The 19,764-nt window shown below is 44.2% G+C and overlaps 1 protein-coding gene across 1 annotated transcript; it reads left to right on the forward strand.

The window, feature by feature from the left end:
- The first annotated feature begins 3,639 nt into the window (after positions 1-3,639).
- FABP6 (fatty acid binding protein 6, ileal) lies at positions 3,640-11,580 on the forward strand. Its single transcript, XM_006897037.1, has 4 exons — positions 3,640-3,709; positions 6,068-6,243; positions 10,196-10,285; positions 11,527-11,580. Exons 1-4 carry the CDS (start codon positions 3,643-3,645, stop codon positions 11,578-11,580), a joined length of 387 nt encoding a protein of 128 aa, XP_006897099.1. The 5' UTR covers positions 3,640-3,642.
- Positions 11,581-19,764: the final 8,184 nt, after the last annotated feature.

Raw genomic sequence — 19,764 nt, forward strand, 5'->3', positions numbered from 1 at the left:
TTCATAGGATTGCTATTAGTCATAATTGACCTGAAGGCACCTAACAGCACTACATCCTCACAAGATTTGAAATTGATTTTGGTTGTAGATATGAAATGTGCACAGGGGTTCTGTGACTTTGGGGAAGGCAATTTACTTATCTGAACATCTGTTTCATTCTTTGCCAGTGGGGACATAATAACACCTATTTCACCAAGCAGTTTTGAGCATTAAATGAGCTAATACATATAAAACATTCAGCACAGTGGTCCATGAACAATAAGCATCCAAATATTAGCTACTAGTTATCTTAATTATTACCATGAAGGGAAATTCTTATTCACTATAGGTAAGAGTATAAAACTATAACCTGTCTGAAGAGCAGTAGACTAATAGATATAAAATGTTTAGATATAAAAACCTTTTGCTCTAGAACTTTCACATGAAAAAATTCATGCTTAGCAAGCAAGCTTAATGATTTGTCTCTCACATACATTAGGATCAGGAGGTGTGAACAAGCAAGTTTATCTCTGGATCACTTATAAATTAAAAAGACTGGAAACAACTTATAAATCCAGAAGTAGTTGTGTAAATCATGAAGAATACATATGGCAGCATACTCTGGGCCTATTAAAAAAGGGTGTGGTACACTTTTATATAAATATATAGACATACATCTTTGCCATTATGTAAAAGGAGGTGACAGAACAGTGTCGTCTCATTTTATATGAGAAAGTATGTGGTGGTGGTGTTGTTGTTGATTGCCACCGAGTCGAGCATGGCTCATTGTGACCCTATGAACAAAAGGCTTAAAGCCTTTCTATAATTATGGACATTTATCAAAATTCCGAATTTCCAGAGGCATATTGTTTAGAAAGTGGATGCCTCTTTCCAAACTGGTCTTAAACTAGGAGTTCCACCTAACACTCTCCACCATGGGGAACCATTATAGCATTTGACACCCCAATGGCACAAGGTTCAGTGTCACAGCAACCCTAGGTTACCTCAGTACAGCATATTGACAGGAGAGTGCTGTACCACTTAGGGGAATGTTCCTCCAATATATAGTAACAACCAACTTTAAATACAAAGGCCATCCCCATTGTCTTGTTGACTCTAAACAAGAGGTTTAAATGAAAAAAAAAAACACCTAATATAGTATATTGTTGTTATGTGCCATTTAGTCACCTGCGATGACCCTATGTTCAGCAGCTCTGAACCTTTCCCTGTCCTGAGCCAGTCTCACTAATTCCAACACACCAACCCTCATTGCTCCAGCTACTGTATCAATCCATCACATCCAAGGTCTTCCTCTCCTGCACTGTCTGTCCACCGGAGCATGATGTCCTTCTCCAAGGACTAGTGTCTCCTGGCCACATGCCCAAAGTATGTGAGGCAGAGCTTCAAAATCCTAGCCTGCAAGAAGAGACTTGGTTTTGCCATCTCCAAGACAGACCGATTTTTTTCCTTGGCAGTCCCTGGTATGTTCAAGACTCTTCTGCAGCATCACAGCTCGAAGGCATGTATTCTTCTGTCATCTTTAGTCATTGTCCAACGCTTTGAAGCAAATCAAGTAATTGAGAAGACCATGGCCTGGATTAGGCACACCTTTATCTCTAGACTGACTTCATTGCTCTTTAGCACGCTGGAGAGGTCTATGACAGCAGATTTTCCCAATGCAATTCATCTTTTAATTTACTGACTGCTGGTATTAAGAGTGTTGATTGTGGATTTGAGCAAGCTGTAATTGCTAATAACCTCAACCTTTTCTCCATCTATGATGTTGTTGCCAATTGGCCCAGTGGTGAGAATCTTTGTCTTCTTGATGTTAAGCTTCAATCCATATTGAAGACTACACCGTCCTTGACCTTTTGAAGCAAGCGCTTGATGTCTTCTTCAGTTTCAGCATCAAGGTTGTGTCACCTACACATTGTAAGTTGTAAATGAGTCTTCCTCCAATCTTGATGCCACACTCCTCCTCATGAAGCCCTTCTTGAATGATCTATTCTTTATACAGATTGAAAAGGTATGGGGACAGGATGCATTTCTGATGCATTCCTTTCCTGATTTTGAAACATACGGTGTTTCCTTGCTCTGTTCTGACGACTACCTCTTGGTCTAAGTACAGGTTTCACATTAGCATGATCAAGTGTTCTGGGATTCCCATTTTCCTCAAGGTTAGCCACAATCTGTTGTAATTCACACAGTCAAATGCCTTTGCATAGTCAATGAAACACAGATAGACATCCGTCTAGTACTCTTTGCTTTCTACCAAGATCCATCTGACACTGACAATAATGTCTCTAGTGCCACGACCTCTTCTAAACCAATCTTGTACTTCTGGTAGTACTCTGTCAATGTACTGTTCCAGTTGTTTCTGGATAGTCTTCAGCACAACTTTGGTAGTGTGTGATATTAGTGATATTGTTTGATAATTTTCACACTCTGTCAGGTCACCTTTTTTGGGGAAGGGGAATAAATATGAATCTCTTCCAGTCAGTTGTCCAAGTAGTTGTCCTCCAGGTTTCTTGACACAACTTGGTGAGTACATCGAGGGCAGTATGTTTGCTGAAATATGTCAACTGGTATTCCATGTAAGGACAGATACCAAACAGTTATCAAAGACTACCTCTTCTGAGACTGTCACTTGATGTGAATTATTTGAAACTATAATATTTTATCATTTTTCATCAGAAAACTTAGTGAATATATATAGTCTTTATATGTGTTTGTGTGTATGTATGCATATATAGTTCAATTTCTGAAAGCTCCAAGCTCCAATGCGTGGCACAAAGCAGGTCTTTAATGCATCCTGATTTCTCTGCTCTGCTGGTCCCTGTGTTGCTGCTTTCAACTACCTGCAATCCCATTCTCTGCAATCTTCTATCCTTATTCTTCTGCACATGCTCTATGTAGCAGCCAAATTCAGTTACCTATCTTCTTTGTAGTCTCATCAGCGTTCATCAAACTGTTCTCTTATTCTACACTGCTCTCTGCCTCCTGCTACCTTTCTTCTTCCCTATACATGAAAATGCTTTTGGTCTATCAATGTCCAAGCATCAAATGTTAGCTTCTTCCCAAAGATGTCTCAGACCCCCATTTGTAATGCTTTGCTCCTTCCCTATCCTCCAGGCCACACACCTGCCTCTCTCCTAAGATATACCATGTTCTGCTTCAGAGAAATTCTCTGCAGGTGTATGGCTTTTGTCTGACTAGAGTTGAAGCTCTTTCAGTGAAAGTTCTTTGTCTCATTTATTTGTGTTTCCTTGGTCCTGGCTTGAGGACAGTAGATGCTAATGCACTTTGATGAATGAGAGGTTAAAGAAGTAAAGAAAGGGATGATAAGAGAACAGAAAGATGGTCAGAGGAAGTATAAAGAGAGGATGGATCAAGGTAGATAGCTCCCCAAGCCCTGCACATCCCTGGCCATGACCTTGCTGGAATGACAGTGGGATGACAGCCAGCACCTCCCCAGCCATAAAAGCCAGTTCCTTGCCCTCATCATAAAATAACAAGTGCTTCCTCTTTAGGGGAGGGAAGGCAAAGTGGGGTGACTTGGGGGTGGAACCTCAGCACCTGAGAGAGTTTATAAGCTGGGTCTGCAGACCACTGGGCACAGACATCTTCTTCATTCCTGCTCTCTGCATCTACACTCCCAGCAGCATGGCCTTCAGCGGGAAGTACGAGATGGAGAGTGAGAAGAATTATGACGAGTTCATGAAGATCATTGGTAAGTGAACGCCCGAGTATGCTGGCTTGACACAGCCAGCTCTGAGTTAGGGACCTGGGTTTATCAAGTAGAGAAGGACAAGACTTCATTAATTAATATTAACTCACTCATGCATTTATTGATATTAACTTACTAATTAATATTAACCAACTTGCCATTAGTTAATATTAACTCACTCATACATTTGTGCATTTGTGTAGAAACTATTCTGTGCCAGCGTCTGAGGGTAAGCTTTGTCTTGAAAAAGCTCACAGAGTATTAGGATCTCCATTTTACAGATGGAAAACTTGCGGCTCACAGAAGTCAAATTCTAGTTCTAGATCACTCTGCTGGCTACTAATGGTGAGGCTGAGATTTCCTTTGCTTATTCCTTCCACTGCTTCTTGCATTCCCGCTGTATGGCATCCCTATTTTAGTGTTAGAGAGCTCTGCCAGTGCAGTGGTTACGTGCCCAGCTGCCAAGTGAAAGACTGAAGGTCTGGACTGCTAGTCACTCTGCAGGGCAAAGGCGTGGCTGTGTGCTTCGTTATAGTTTGCAGCTTTGGGAGCCCTATGGTCAGCTGTACTCTGTTGTATATATTTACTATGAGTTGGAATAAACTTGAAGGCAATGTGCTTGTCTTGTTCCCGTATCAATGGAGTTACCCAAGATCACATTCAAAAACAATGGTTGATACCATGTTACCACTCAAGACCTCATGACAAGTGGTGTTGCCACATTTTATCTGGACAAGTGCTTAATGTAGAATCCAGGTTCCACAAGCTACTTATTCACTAACATCCCACACTAATCCCCAATTCTCCACATGCAACACTGGTTGAGAGGACACAGCGAGAGAGCGATTTGTGAAATCTCAGTGTACTAAGGCAGTGCGATTTGCCAGGGTTTAGGACAACTGTAGAAGGCCTGTGCTCTATCTCCAAGAGCTGCATCTTGCCTCCAAGCTGGAGAGAGGCTAGAGAGCAGGCCGGCCCTTAGGGAGGTGAGCGCACTGTTGAGTCCATCATGTCAAGTGGTCCCTTTGGGAATAGTGACTTCACTTTGTCCTCCAGAATCCAGTGCTGGGGAACTGAAACTTTGCTTCTGTATTTGGCTTAGCTGTTTCCTACTCTGAAACTCTAGGGGGTCCCTTGCTCTGCACTTCAGCTTCCTTATCCGTAAAGTAAAAGCATGGGAAGACACAGTCTTGAGAACTTTGTGAGCTTGGCAAGTAAGTATCTGTTATGGTTTTATTTACACTTATTTATACTAATATAAATACATGTAAATATATTTTATTTACATGCATTTATGCAAGTGTAAATATATGCAAATAAAATGTGTATGTATATATTAAACAAAATATATTCTGTTAGAAGAATCAAAACCAAACTTGTTGCTATCAAATTGACTCCAGCTTATGTGTCACAGACCGAGCTCCAGAGGATTTTCTTGGTTGGATGTTTTACAGAAGCACACTGCCAAGAATTTTGTTTTGTAGCACTAGTTAGTGTCATTGTTGTTCAGTGCCTTTGAGTCCAGTAGGACTCAGAGCAAACCTACCAACAGCAGTTCACACTTCACCCTATACTATGCCGTTCTCAGTCTCTGCCGTGTTCCAGCCCATTTTTTCAGTGACTCTATCAATGAACATCTTCTCTTTCACTGACTTTTGACCTCTCCCAGCATGTCTTTTTCTAAAGACTAGCCCTTGCTCATGCCCAAAGTAAGTGAGATGTCGTTTCCCCGTCCTTGCCTCTAAGGAGCACTCTGGTTGCACGTCCTTCAAAACAGACTTGTTTGGGTTTTTTTTGCAGTCCATAGGAGATCCAGTACTCTTCTTTCCACCACAACTCACAGGCACTGAGTTTTCTTCTGTCATCCTTTTTCCCTGTTCAATTTTCACATGCACAGGAAGCAGTTGAAAGTACCCTGGCGTGGATCAGGTCCTCCTTAATCTTTAAATTGATCTCATTTTTCTTTAGCACATTGGAGAAGTCTTTGACCACAGATTTTCCCACTGCAACATACCTTTCGATTTCTTGATTGCTGCTAAGATGTAAAATGAAATTGTTAGTAGTAGAAGCAGAGTGTAACGCTTATCTCATTACTGAATAACAACTAAGAATTAGGAGTTTGGCAAGTCACCATCACGTCTAATTTAACTTTTCAATGGCCCTGTGAGACAGACCTTGTCAACCCCATATTGTGAATCTCAACACCGAGGCTTAGAAAGGTTCAAGACCAGAATTTGAAGCTGTCCTTGAAGCACTATGCTGTTGCCCTTCAGACCACCCTGTAACAGGGTTGGAAAGCTTTCCTAGGTACACAGAATTATTAGCAGCTCTTACATGATATTCTGCTTGTCTTCTGTCCAGGGCTCCCCAGTGATGTCATTGAAAAAGGTCGCAACTTCAAGATTGTCACAGAAGTGCAGCAGGATGGGAATAACTTCACCTGGTCCCAGCTCTACCCCTCGGGCCACTCCATGGTCAACAAGTTCACCATCGGCAAAGAGTGCGACATGGAGACCGTGGGGGGCAAGAAGTGCAAGGTGAGCGGCCACACGCCCCCTCTCCATTTCAAACTTGGTCTTCTTGCCTGCAAAACTGAAGTCTCTTCCTCCTGTCTAGCCTTTAACACTAAGAACTTGAGTTATTTGTAACTTAATCTCCTGTTGTTGTTGTTGTTATGTGTCATCGACTTGCCTGCAACTCATAGAAACCCTATGTACAACAGCTCTGTACCCTGTCCTATCCTGAGCCAAGCTCACTGTCTCTGACACACCTACCTTCATTCCTCCACTTATGGTGCCAATCCATCTCATCTGGTATCTTCCTCTTCTGTGGTGCCATGAGCTGCAGGGAGTTGCACTGCTAACATCCAAAGACCATATCTCTCTGTCAGTTTGAATCCACCAATGGCTGCCAGGGAGAAAACTAGGCAATCCTCTCCTGTGTGATTTACAGCCTCAGAAACCCAATAAAGGGTCAGTCAGGAGTCTGTTCATACATGACAGCAATGAGAGCTTTTACAACAATAATGAAGCAGCCAGCATTTCCTGAGCAGTTAATACGTCCCAGGCTCTTGGTAAACATGTATCTCAATGTAGTCAATCCTATGAGGTTATTACAACTGTGGCTGTTGAATGAATTGTCATCAAGTTGGCTCCAGCTCAGCACGGCCTCGAGAAATGCTACCCAGTGCTGCACCATCTCCATAACCATGGTCTGTTCGAGCCCCTTGTAGCTTTTGCATGAGTCCGTCTCACTTTCCCTTCTCACCGGTGCTCTCTACTTCATACCTGATGTTATTTCCTAGCAACTGGTCTTTACTGATGACATGCCCCAAACCAGTCAGTCTTGCCATCCTTATTTCTTTTTTTTTAAATATTATTTTTTTAAAAAAAATTTTATTACTTTTTTGTGTATACCGTCAAATCAGATCTGACTGTTACAGGAGGAGATTGTCCCTCCTTCTTCAGCAGAGCATCTGTTGGATTCGAACTATGCACCTCTGGGATTGCAGTGCAGCTTCTTGCCACTAGGCCACCGAGAAGTTGCCAATTTTTTATTATTTTTTATGTGTGGACCGTCAAGTCAGGTTTGACTGGTACAGAAAGAGATTGGCCCTCCTTCTCCAGCAGAGAATCTGGTGGATTCAAACTGTGCACTCTCTAGGATTGCAGTGCAGTTTCTTGCCACTAGGCCACCAGAGTTCCCATCCATGCTTATTTCTAAGGAACACTCTCGTATTTCCTCTATGACAATGCAGTCTTTCTTCTGGCTGTTCAGTAAAATATCCTTTGACAATCACAATTTGGCTACACCAATTCTTCATACTCATTGCCCAGATTGCAAGTGAATCCGTGGTGATTGAAAAGGACCATGGATTGGATTCTAATCATCATGCAATTACTATCCTCTTCTTATTGTCGAGACAGATGAGCCATGGGATGAAGCCACTTTTCCTCTGTCATGTCATTGCATGAGGAACAGGCCTCTCCACTTTGGCAGCTGGCTCCAGAGGGCATAGCCATTTTTACGCTGCCTTCCAGTGGAGCACAGAGATGAAGGAGCCCGTTAGTTTGAAACCATGTCCCTACAACTGTGAAGTCTCTGTCAAATTGTTCCATCTCCCTTAGTCTTAGTACCCAAGGATGAAAACTGAGAGTAGGTGAGTCCTTGACTCTTTTTTTTTTTTTTTAAATATGGAACTCTTCACGTATTTGCGTGTCATCCTTGTGCAGGGGCCGTGCTAATCTCTGTATCACTCCAATTTTAGTGTATGTGCTGCTAAAGCGAACATCAGTTCTTGACTCTTAAGAGTCCTAACAAACATTTAATATAGAACCACAGTGAGCATAATCATGGAGAGCATGTAATATAGTAACCGTCACATAGTACGTAGTTGGGGAAAACTACAGTTTATTATTGTGTTTCATGTGAAGACAATTGAAGTTCAGGTGAGCAAAATAATGTGTTTAGGAGGGTGACATTTTGCCTCTAAAGGTCAGTCTGTCCCCACTGTGTGCTGCCACTGCAGGGCACATGCTGCCACCATTCAGGACCCAGAACAGTTAGCCACTGACTAACTCAGCCTGGTGGGTCTTTTTGTAAGAAGGCTTTAGTTGCCATGATGAATTCCTGCTAGGTTGACCCCAAGCCAATACATGTGTTTGTGACTTTCCCCAGGAAAGTGTTTCCCAGGCAGTAGAGAAGTAGAAGGTGGCAATCTGTCCTCACTCCATCTAGGCTAGCTTCTCAAGCCTTCGGCTCATTCAGAATCCCTCTGCAATCCTCAACTACGGCCAAGAGTGTATTATGTTCATCAGGCTGCCAGGGAGAAAAAGAAGTCATTATGATATGCATATTCTGCAAATGGGATTAAAAAAAATTAATCTCCTACTGATGTGTCTGTGTCAGTACACAGCAATTTGTCTTATTCTTTGTAATGGCTGAACTATATTCTATAGCATGGAAATATCATCCCTTACTGAACCACTGCCTTCATTGATGTGTACTTAGATTACTCACTAGTGGATAAAGTAGGGTAGGTATGATTACTCACTAGAGGATAAAGTAGGTTAGGTATTAGGTTACTGACTCTTAGAAATAACGCTACAATCTATATCCTCAGATGACATTAGCAGCATCATTGCAATGATGATCATAAATCAGTAGTTCACACTTAAGAAGTGCTTATCCTGGCCAAGTACTGTGCTAAGCATATCTATCTCTATCTATATCATCTCTATCTATATATCTATCTCTAGTGGAATAATGTTTTATCTATTGGTCTGTTCAGACCCACCAGTCAGTCCAAGGTTGAGAAATGGGAAGTCTCCTTCTGTAAAGATCTACAGGAATTAGATGGAGCATAACCAAGAGTTGGAATATATATGTATGTACGTATGTATGCCAGGACACCCATAGATTGGCTATGAAAACATGTCAAATCAAATAAGCACAAAAGAATAAATATCATAGGATTCCACTTATGTGGAGTATCTAGGGAAATATATGGGGACAGAAAGTAGAAATTATCAAGGGCTGGGGAAAGGGGAGGAGAAAAATATGGAGATACATACATATATATATTATATATATATATATACATATATATAATATATATGGAGATACACACTTATGTAGTATACACACACACACATATATAATATATATGGAGATGCACACTTATGCATTATATAAGTGGACGCTTAAGTTGGTTTCACATCTTGGCTACTGAATAATACAGTCAAAACTGGTGTACGAGGATCCGTTTGAGCACCTGCTCAACAGTTTTGCGGCTGTAAATGGAAATGGACTTATTTATATTGCATATGCTGTGCATATTAAATTATTTAATGTTCAAAAAATTCTGTGAAGTAGATAAAATTATTACCCCTATTGTTAAATTATTATCTATTGGAGGATAGAAGGAGAATTGATGCCTTTGAGCTGTGGTGCTGGAGAAGAGTATTGAGGGTACCAAAGACTGCTAAGATTCATCCTGGAAAGGGTTAAACTGGGAGGTTCCCTGGAGGCAAGGATTCTGAGGCTCCATCTAGCATACTTTGGACATGTTGTAAAGAGGGACCGGTCCTTGGAGAAGGACATCATGCTTGGGAGGGTGGAGGGACAGCGCAGGAGGGGAAGGCCCTCTATGAGGTGGATTGATTCAGTGACTGGGATAATTGGGATGGGAGTGTCAGAGACGGTGCGATTGGCACAGGACAAAGCAGAATTTAGGACTGTTGTACATAGGGTCACTATGAGTTGCAAGTGACTCGACGGCACATAACAACAACAACATTTTAGAGATGAGAAAACAGAGGCAGAAACCTTGCACAAGGTTATATGTACACCACTGGATTGATAAAATTGTGTATCTACAAGGTAATTCTTTTGGAGATATGGTCGGATGCAGTTGGGCCCTTTATCCGTGAGGGGCTGGCTAGCAATGGGGGACTCACCAGCTCATTTCATGGTGTACTTCCCTTCCAGGCCACTGTGCAGATGGAAGGTGGGAAGGTGGTAGTGAACTTCCCAAACTACCGCACGACCTCAGAGATTGTGGATGGCAAGCTGGTAGAGGTGAGTGTCTTGCTGGCGCTAGGATGACGAGAACACTTCCTGTCCACACCAGGGGCATCCTGGGTACCCGCCTCCTCCTTCATCAACAGAATACATTTGTGAGGCCCCTCCCCAGCACCCTTGGCCCTGCTCCCATTGTGCTGCCTCTACACTGAGGCCCAGACTTACTTTCACTCCCTCCCTTCCGCTCCATGTCTATACATCCCACACGCAAATCACTCATCACCTTGAATAGAACCCATTTGAAACAATGTCCTCAAACCAGTGAGTCAGTTCCAGAATCCTCATTCTGAACTTCGGGATATGTTCCTTTCCTCTAGAGTGGGCTTGAAGGGAGAAGCCAAATAAACAAGAGTGTGCTCTCCCCACATGTGGGATACCCTCTGCTCAGCTCCCTGGAAACGGCCCATGGTTTTTGAACTGGCTTCACTTTTCCCACCTCCCTTTCTTTGTCTATGTTGTTCCCTCTGTTTTGAATTCCCTTCCCTTTTGTTTTCTCTTCCAAATCCTACTAATTCTACAAGAATCTGTCCAAATGGGAGTCGCTCTTCTCTTCCCTGAACAAAAGTATTTCCTGGTTGCTGTGGGCTCTTCCATACCTCTCCATGTGTTCCCACAACCCAGTTCTCCTTGCTGTGAGAGCCCTGTTTTCCTAAAGTACGTTTCAGAGTCAACTAATGATACATGCACATCCAATGACTGCATGTTGTGCTGGCAGTAGGCCCAGAGCACTGCACTCAGTGGGCTCCTTGCCTGCCCTTCTCCTTAACCTTAGGCTTCCTGTGGGCATGGTCTACCTTCTCCAGCACTGAACACCTAACAAGTGCCCATAGCACTATATGGTGGAATGGTTGACAGTGGCTTCTAGACCTTGAGAGGGCAACTTAACGTCTCTAAACTCATTTCCCCATCTGTACAATGGGTACACCAACACAAAGGTATTGGGAGGAAGATCAAGACAATGCAAAAGAAGTACCTGCCATTGGAATAGACAGCTGAGAGGTTACCTTGCCGAGACCCACATCACTCTTTAAAGTTGGTTAGCACTCTCACCACTTTGAGTCCAACACAGTGACCCAGGGAACAGTTTGTTAAACTGAGACCCAGAGAAGTGGATCAAAGGACTCACAGCTTCTCAGAGACAGGATTGAATTTTGTGTTTGTTCAGTTGCACCCATGGTGCTGAGAGATCCCAGTCTAACCTGGGCACTAACTCCCTCTGTTATGGCTGCTTCTTTCAGATCTCAACCTACAAAGATGTGACCTATGAGCGTGTGAGCAGGAGGCTGGCCTGAGACACCAGACTGAGACCCACAGGGCCCTAAAATGCACTAATAAAACTGGTGTAAAACAGACCCTATGCTCTCCCAGTCTCCTTGTTTTTGTTGTCAGGTGTCTTGGGGCAGCTTCTGGCCAGTGGGACTGGGATACGTATTAAGGATGGCCACAGGGGTCCACATTGGGTAAGAACGCCCTGTGAGATCTATGTCAGGGCAGAATCATGGAAAGGTCATAGATGACCCTCACAGAGTGGGTGCACTTCTGGGGAACTTATATCCATTTTGTCCCTCACCCCTTTGAGATCAGCCATCCTCAGCTCTTGGGTTGTGATGCCATGCTCTTGGAGACACATGTCCCTGATCACACACTGACAAGTCGGTCTCAGGACAGGCAGGTCAGGGCTTAGCGTGGAGATGGCAGTGATGCCAGGAATGGGCTTAAGATTTTAGACTCCAAGCCTGAGTGAACGCTGTCCCTGATGGACAAGACTTTGACCTGAGCCAGGGAACTTGTTCCAGCTCAGCTGTGGCTTCGTCATTAACTTGTGGGAGTTTAGGCAAGATTCGGTTTACTGACAGGTACAAAGTGAGCTTGGAAACCAGTGAAGGACTGAGGGAAACGGGCATCTGGGAGATGGGGAAAGAGCTGTAGGGTGATAGGAAGTATATGCCTGAGTCTTCACTTTCATTTCTTCTGAGTATATCCATGCAGTTGGAATTGCTTGTAGTATATATACTATTTTTAAAGAATTTTTCGTTTCATAGCTCTACCAAGATTTACTCTCATTTTAGAGGTGAGAAAATTGAGGCACAGAGAGGTGAAGGGATGCCCAGGGTTGGACTAATGGGGGCCTTGAATGGGGACCTGGGAAGAACGTCAAGAGGCAGTGGTGGGCTGGCGAAGGTAGTCGGAGTATAGCCGTGGTGGGTGCCTGCGCGTGGGGAAGGGAGCCAGCTGAAAGGAGAAGAGTGGGGGGTTCAAGATAATCATCCTCTTCCTTATGACTCAGGGTGAAGTCTCTCTCAGGGAGGAGAGATAGGGAATGGTAAAGGACACACTGACAAAGGAGATTAATCAGAACTGGCTTCGACAAGCACTGTGGCAATTGGACAATTAAAACAGACATGGGCGGGGGGAAGAAGAACGAACTGGGGAGGAGGGTAGAGAAAACAGTGCAACAATGAATGAATGAAAACGCAAAATCTCTGTAAATGTTCACTAAAACTAATAAAATTTGATAATAATAATAATAAAAAGATACTCATCCTCAGAAATGGGTCACCGGGGGTCGGCATCAACTCAAGGGCAGTGGGTTTGGTTTCTGGTTTCTGTACAAATATAAAGGTACACATGCCATCGACCCTTGGGAAGGAATCTGGGGCTGCACTGGGTCGCAGTAGACAGCCTGTACCTGCTGGTGTGTCTTCCCCGGGCACAGAAGTGGAGAGAACGGCCTGCTTGCCCTACCAACTAACCTCTAACCCAGAGAATCAAACAGGCTTTTCTCCACTCTCCTCTCTCCTGGGGCCTTGGCCGCATCCGTCGACCGCCTTGATTTCTTCAACCCAGTTTTTGGCAATTCATTTATTTTGCTTCACTGGTAACATTATATTATCTCTTTACCTGAGAAGTTTGACACAAACAGACAAAATCTATTTAAAACCCATAGCGGAAGGATATATTGATGTCTCACTGCATTCTGTGGTCTGTCTGAGGCATCCCCATGTGAAAAGGGTGAGGAAGATGCAGAAAACTCGGAAATGTTCTCCCTGGGAATCAAAGCCCTGACATAGTTTTGAAAAGAACATACCTAGTAGGAGAGGTGAATTACCTAAGGCCAATAGAGCTTAAATTATCTCAAATGTCATCAGATGCTCTAACACAACATATTTGGCACAAGAATGCAGATTTTCTCAGAGGCTTCCACGGTGGCTAACATACAGGAGGCACTTAGTAAGTGCAACCTCACCTGAGGTCTTTCCAACTCTGGCACCTGCGGTCTTTCATCCTCATAGGCAGCCTTAACCTGAACAGATGGGGCAGCCCGACCCACAGGCAAGGCACTCCTTGTCTCGCCCGGCATCGTGCCTGAAACCTTGTTTATTTTTCCAAGAACAGCACTCAGCCTCTCCTCCCTCCCCAAGCCAGGACCCCACGAATTCCATCATTTTGCCAAGACTTATTGCTAATTAACTGAACTAGGTAAGCATTAAATTAAACTAGCAATGTTGCTGTTTCCCCTCCAGACTGAATAATTACTCATAATGAGCTTGGATAATAAGTCTCTAACTAACGGAGAGTTGACCGTAATTAGGGTGAAAATTGAGAGATAGACAGAGAGGGAAGGATAGAGAGGGGTGAGCAGAGCAAGATCAAGCAGGATTGCCAGAGAGAGAGGGAGTATGGAGGAGGGAGGGAGAGGAGGTAAATGAGAGAGATTATGTTCATTTTTGTGATTAATTAATGGAAAAAAATAAAATTCTTGGCAGGTAGAAATTCTTAACCCAGGGCAAGTGTACTAATTCAGGTACTACGGAGCTCTGGGGGCCCAGGGTAAGAAGGCTGTGCTGCAATCTCAAAGGCACACAGTTCAAATCCACTATTTGCTCAGAGGGAGAAAGATGAGCAATCTCCTGTGTGATTTACTGCCTGCGAAAACCCTCTAGAGTGTCAACTAACATGAAACAACAAAGATATTCCAACGGAGCTCGGGTGGCCTTGTTGGTACTAGGGAGTGGCGCTGCTAACACAGAGGCAGCTCTCTGCTGGTCTGAATCCACCAGCAACTCCATGGGGGCTTCTGAAAAGTCAGCTGTACGTTTCAACTCTATTGCAGTGAGTTTGCGTTTCTTGAAAGGAATTCCAGAATCTCCGTAGTCAAAAGTGCAAACCCTGCATTTCATTGATTTGGAAACCAAGGTTCTGAGCAGGGAAGAAATGCACTCAAGGTCACACAGCAGGGTGAATCTCTAATAGCAATGTGGGTCTGGGCACTGCTGGCTGATGGAGGCTCCAGCTTCTCAGCTGAGTTTATGAAGCAGAGACAACTCCTCAGCTCCTAGCAGAGGCAGTGGGTAGGAGCTTCTGCTCAGGCTGGATTGCAGGGTTTAGCTTCCTCGTCCACTATTCAGTAGTTTGTAGTGTGGTCACTCTGGGCCACACACATCCTTTTCTCTGAGCCTCAGTTTCCTCACATGTAAATGGGGTAATGGTTATACTTATCTTATCTAACAGAGCTGCCAATATATAAATGCTAGCTGCTGCCACCACCCTACCGTCACTCCCAAGTTAGTATTAAAGGGGAATCTTTAATTAATTAAGAGATCAGTGCTAAAGGACTCTGCCATTAACTTGAGCAGGCCACAGAACTTCTCCGAACCTCGGTTTTTCCATGTGTAAAATGAGGTAAGGGAACTCCCTCCCCCTATTGTCACAGAGGAGTTGCAAGATTAAAGGTGAAATTGTGGGCTAATTATTTCCCAAATGCTTGAGGAATCTTTTCACTTTGCTGTTCTGCCCAAGAAGCTATAGGGACTCCATACGTCAAAGACCTAAATTTTTGTGCCTTTAGTCCAAGTTTATGACTTTCACCTTGAACTTTGGGGGTCACCACTTCTTCACTCCAGCCAGTCACCCTGAAGACATTGACTGCACAAAGCATCTTCAAAGACCGCCACTAGGTGGTGCTCAATCACACCTGCCCGCCGCCCACGAGCTCAGAGACTGGGAGGGTTTGGGGGCGGAGGGGTAGGGAAATTCCGAGTGCCTCGTGTGGGTGTCTGGTGACATGGTATGGAAGGCTCCTTGGTCAGGCACATTAAGTTAGACAAGTAAGGAACCCCAAACTCAAATTCTTTGCCATCAAATCGGAATCCACTCATTGCTGACCCTCCATCGGGTTTTGGAAATTGTAAGCTTCAAATTCGTTGTTCATTGGGTAGTATTCAACGTGAAGGCACCTAACAAGAACAAATCACATAGGAGGAGATTGCCCATCTTTCTCCTTTGGAGCCGCTGGTAGATTTGAACCTCCGGAGAGGTGCTTCCTTTGGGTTAGCAGTGTGCAACCACACTATTATCCAAGACAGTTAAAGGGGACCCTTACAGATAGAGCTGAAGCGAACTCAAGTTAAGCCCAGAGCCTCACCTGAGTCCCCAAAGAACAGAGAGAGGCTCACTTATCAACATGGAGTTCATCGCAAAACTAACAGAAATGGAGTTAGGACTTTTCTCTAGGGTACCCAGTTAAGAAGAGGAAGTCAGACTTTCCACCTCAGACCCAAAGCCCTTTCGTATAATACACTAGAAAGTTTAAGTGTCTGTTCAAGAAATACGATAACCTTCTCAACAAGTTTATTTGCAAGTATACTTCACTTTTCAAAAGTTCTCTTCCACCAAATAACTTTTATGAAAGACCTACGTTTGTACCTGTTTTCGTTAACCGAAATAAATCCAGCGAGGCTTTTCGGTTCTGCGAAAAGTAAAACTTAGCAGTGAGCGTTTATTTTTGCGGTGAACCATTAGAGAGTCAGCCTGTGTCCTAGGCTGCAAGCAGGGAGCCAGCTGCCGCCCGTCCCCCTTCCCTGGGACTACGGGACGCTCAGCACCCGAGTCCCAGCAGGTCCTGGCAGCTTGAACTATGTATGTGAACACTCTATGTTAGCGCTCATTTAGGGTTTTGTTACCAGTTATGGTTTGATAGGTTATTACTTTGGGCTTGGAAACATGAAAACACTTCCCCCATATGGTAGTTATTTCTGTGCTTCATGACGTTTGGGTTTAATGAAAGGTTTCACAGGAACACTCGCAGCTATTGGGGGAAACTTGTATTTGATGACATTGAAATCTTTTTGGCGCTGTGAGGAATCTATGTTCAACAGCCTTAGGAGGAATACGGTTTCAGAGTCTGGCAGGCACCAGGTCACTGTCTCCATGGGTACAGTCACCTTCCCCCATACTGCTCTGGTTGTGTCAGGTTCGCCACCAGGAGTCAGGGTATTGTGCGTTGCTTTGTCAAGGTAAGTACATCTCTTGCCTAAATAGAATTCCTGGGCATGAGTGCCCTCCATTTTGAGGAGAGCGGGTGTTCCTTCTCACTAGAGACCCGGCTTGGAGCCAGCAGGGATGGCCTCAGACCTACTTGGCTGACAGTCCTGTTTCCAGCAGGTACCGAAGGGTATCAAAATGATGGAAGTAGCCAAAGGTATTTTAATGGCTTTGTAATTTAAGAGTTTTATATTTAATCTTCAAAATTAGTAAATTTCATAGCTTACCCCTTGGAAAGGTAGTATGATTGGCTGGAGTAGAACCACATCGTCTTGGGGCTACTGGCTCTGCAGCCTATCAGTGCCCACCACTTCCTGCTGTCTCCCGGCTGGTCCTCCTCATCTCTGGTCCTGCCTGCTCCTGGTGGATACTGGACGGGAGGTTCTTGTCAAATGTACTGCCTTCTTCCTGAAAGGCACAGGTTTTAGTTCGTGAGGGCTAGTAGATTCTTTTCTTGGTTCTAGGGACTGCCCAGAAATATAGGTGCAGGTTCCTGGGAAGGGGACAGCTTCCTGTGCTGCCCAGCTGGATGGGTCCTCGTGCCTGAAATGCCCACCCCTGGGCCTGACCCAGTGCAGGGGCAGGTTCTCTGCCTTGTTCTAAAGGCCCCAGGTACTGGTCTTCACAGATAGGGATAGTGGTGGTTCAGGCAAACCTTCTCAGATCAGAGCACATCGGGCCAGGCTTGCATTGCCACCTGGCCCACAGATGGGGCCGTAAATCACGCTAGTCTGTGGAAGACGCGCAAGAAACTATTTATCTGTCCTCTGGTGAACACTAAGAGATGCAGAGGCCCCTTGCTACACCAGGAGGGAGAACACCGGAGAATTTTCACTTAGGAACTCAGGGTGATTGTTGGGTTATGTGGTCTTCTCCACCAGTGAACAGAGCAGACAGAGTCTTCCATTCATTCTTCACTGAGCTAGTACAGGTTCATGAAAAGATTTAAGACTGGGTTTGAAATGTTGCCCCTTCCCTTTACACTGCTGTCCTTGCACAAATAACCACTTCTCTCCTTGTCCTCGTTTGTCTCTGTAGCAGTTAATTTAAGTCCTGCCTGGTAAGGGTTTATTGTTGTAGAGGGAACTCGGGTGGCCTAGTGATAAGACACTGCACTGCGATCTCAAAGGCACATGGTTCGAAACCACCAGCTGCTCTGCAGGATGTGTAATCTCTGCCTGTGTGATTAACTGCCTCTGAAAACCTGCTGGAAGGTCAGCTATGAGTCAGTTCCGACTCAAAGGCACACACCAACAACTCCTTCTTGCCCTGGCTTTCTGATCTGTGTAACAGCTGCTATGAGCCCTACCTGGAAATATTTTGTTAAATATTCAAACTGTCAATGACTTCACCTTCCTTCTAAGAGTTACTGAGGTGATTATAAGAAATATGAGCAAAGTCCTCAGCATCATGCCGACTACACAGTAAAAGCGCAAAACCAGCTACTATTGCTCTGCGATCGGCTCAGGACAGGGCAGGGTTCAGAGCTATTCTGACTCAACACCATATAACACAACTGTTGTTCTTGCCACTCCCCGATACCCAGGCAGTCCCCAGTTAAGAACAAAATCCATTCCTAAGTGTGTGCTTAAATCAAATTTGTAGGTTAGGTTGGTACAGGTGCATATGGCTCTGATTAACCCTTATTTTAGTGCAGGAAAAAGCTGGCAGCCTTTTCAGTGATTTAAAAGCTGCAAAGGCAGTGACTTAAGGTGATCGTCTCGAAAAATATGTTCCAGTAGAGGTTAGATGAGGGAGCTCTGGTGGCAGTGTCCAGAGAGTTGATTGCTAACCCAAAGGCAGCTTCTCTACTGGTTCGAATCCACCGGAGGCTCCACCAGAGAAAGACAGGGACTCTCCTCCCATGTGGTTTATAGCCTTGGAAGCACAGTAAGGGGGCAGGGTCAGCTGTGAGTTGGAATTACTCCATGGCAATCGATCATTTCAGAGTCAGGACAAATACTGTCTTTAACAACATTGAAGACCCAGGATTTATGGTTATTCTATTGTTAAGAGGTCGTTTATGGCAACTAAACATACTGAAAGATCATCTCAGATGACTAGAACAGCTATGCTGCTGTTGTGTACTCTAGAGTCAGAACTGACCCATAGCTGTCTCTCCAGCGGGTTATCAGAGGCATTTAATCTCACAGAAGGAGATTGGCCATCCTTCTCCCACAGAGCAGCTGGGGGCCTCAAACTTCGTGCTTTTGGGATTACAGTGCAGCTTCTTGCCACTAGGCCACCAGAGCTCCCTATACAGAACCGCTATACAGAAAATAAGAGAGTAAGAAGCTCTTGGGACACAAATAGTAAAGCATTCTACTGCCAGCCAAAAGGCTGGTGGTTCAAGCCCACCCAGTGACTCTTTGAGAGAAGGGTGTATCATTCTGCTTGTAAAGATTATAAGCACGAAAACCATATGGGGAAACTTTACTCTGTCGCATGGGCATGCTCTGAGTCTGATGCCAAAGGCACATACAAGAGAAACCAGGACTGTCAGAAGCCTCTTCGGAAGGTGCTGTAAAGGTTAGTGGAGACCTGAAGCAGGGTTTCTCTAGCTCAGCACTACTGACACTTTAGGCTAGATAATTCCTTTTTTTTTTTTTTTGTTTCAAAAACTTACTGTTGCTGAGAATAATATACACAGCAAAGAGGAACTAAACACACTGCCATGGAGTAATTCCAACTCATAGTACCTCTGCAGACAGTGTGCCACTTCACCCTAAGGTTTCCAAGGATGAAATCTTTGCAGAAGCAGATGGCCACATCCTTCTCCCTCAGAGCAGCTGGTGGGTCGAAACTGCCAACCTGGTTAGCACTCTAGTGCCTTAACTGCTGTGTAACCAGGGCTCCTCACACACAGAAAAACATACACCAATACAACTATTTCTACATGTACAATTCAATGACATTGATCACATTCTCCCAGCAGTACATTTATATTCACCCTCCTTTCCTGAGTTGCTTCTCCTCCCATTAATATAAATTCACCACCCACTAAGGTGCTTAGCTAACCTTCTGAATTGCTGATATCACTCTGACTCCATGTAGTTCTCAAAACAGTATAATACTCCAGGCAGATATATTTTTACCAGTTAAGTTACACTATTTGGTTTAAATTTAAAAGATTATCTCAGGGCATTAGTTTC

This window comes from Elephantulus edwardii, unplaced genomic scaffold (assembly GCF_000299155.1).
Source record: "Elephantulus edwardii isolate Elephantulus edwardi_28Jun2011 unplaced genomic scaffold, EleEdw1.0 scaffold00197, whole genome shotgun sequence".
NCBI classification, from domain to species: domain Eukaryota; kingdom Metazoa; phylum Chordata; class Mammalia; order Macroscelidea; family Macroscelididae; genus Elephantulus; species Elephantulus edwardii.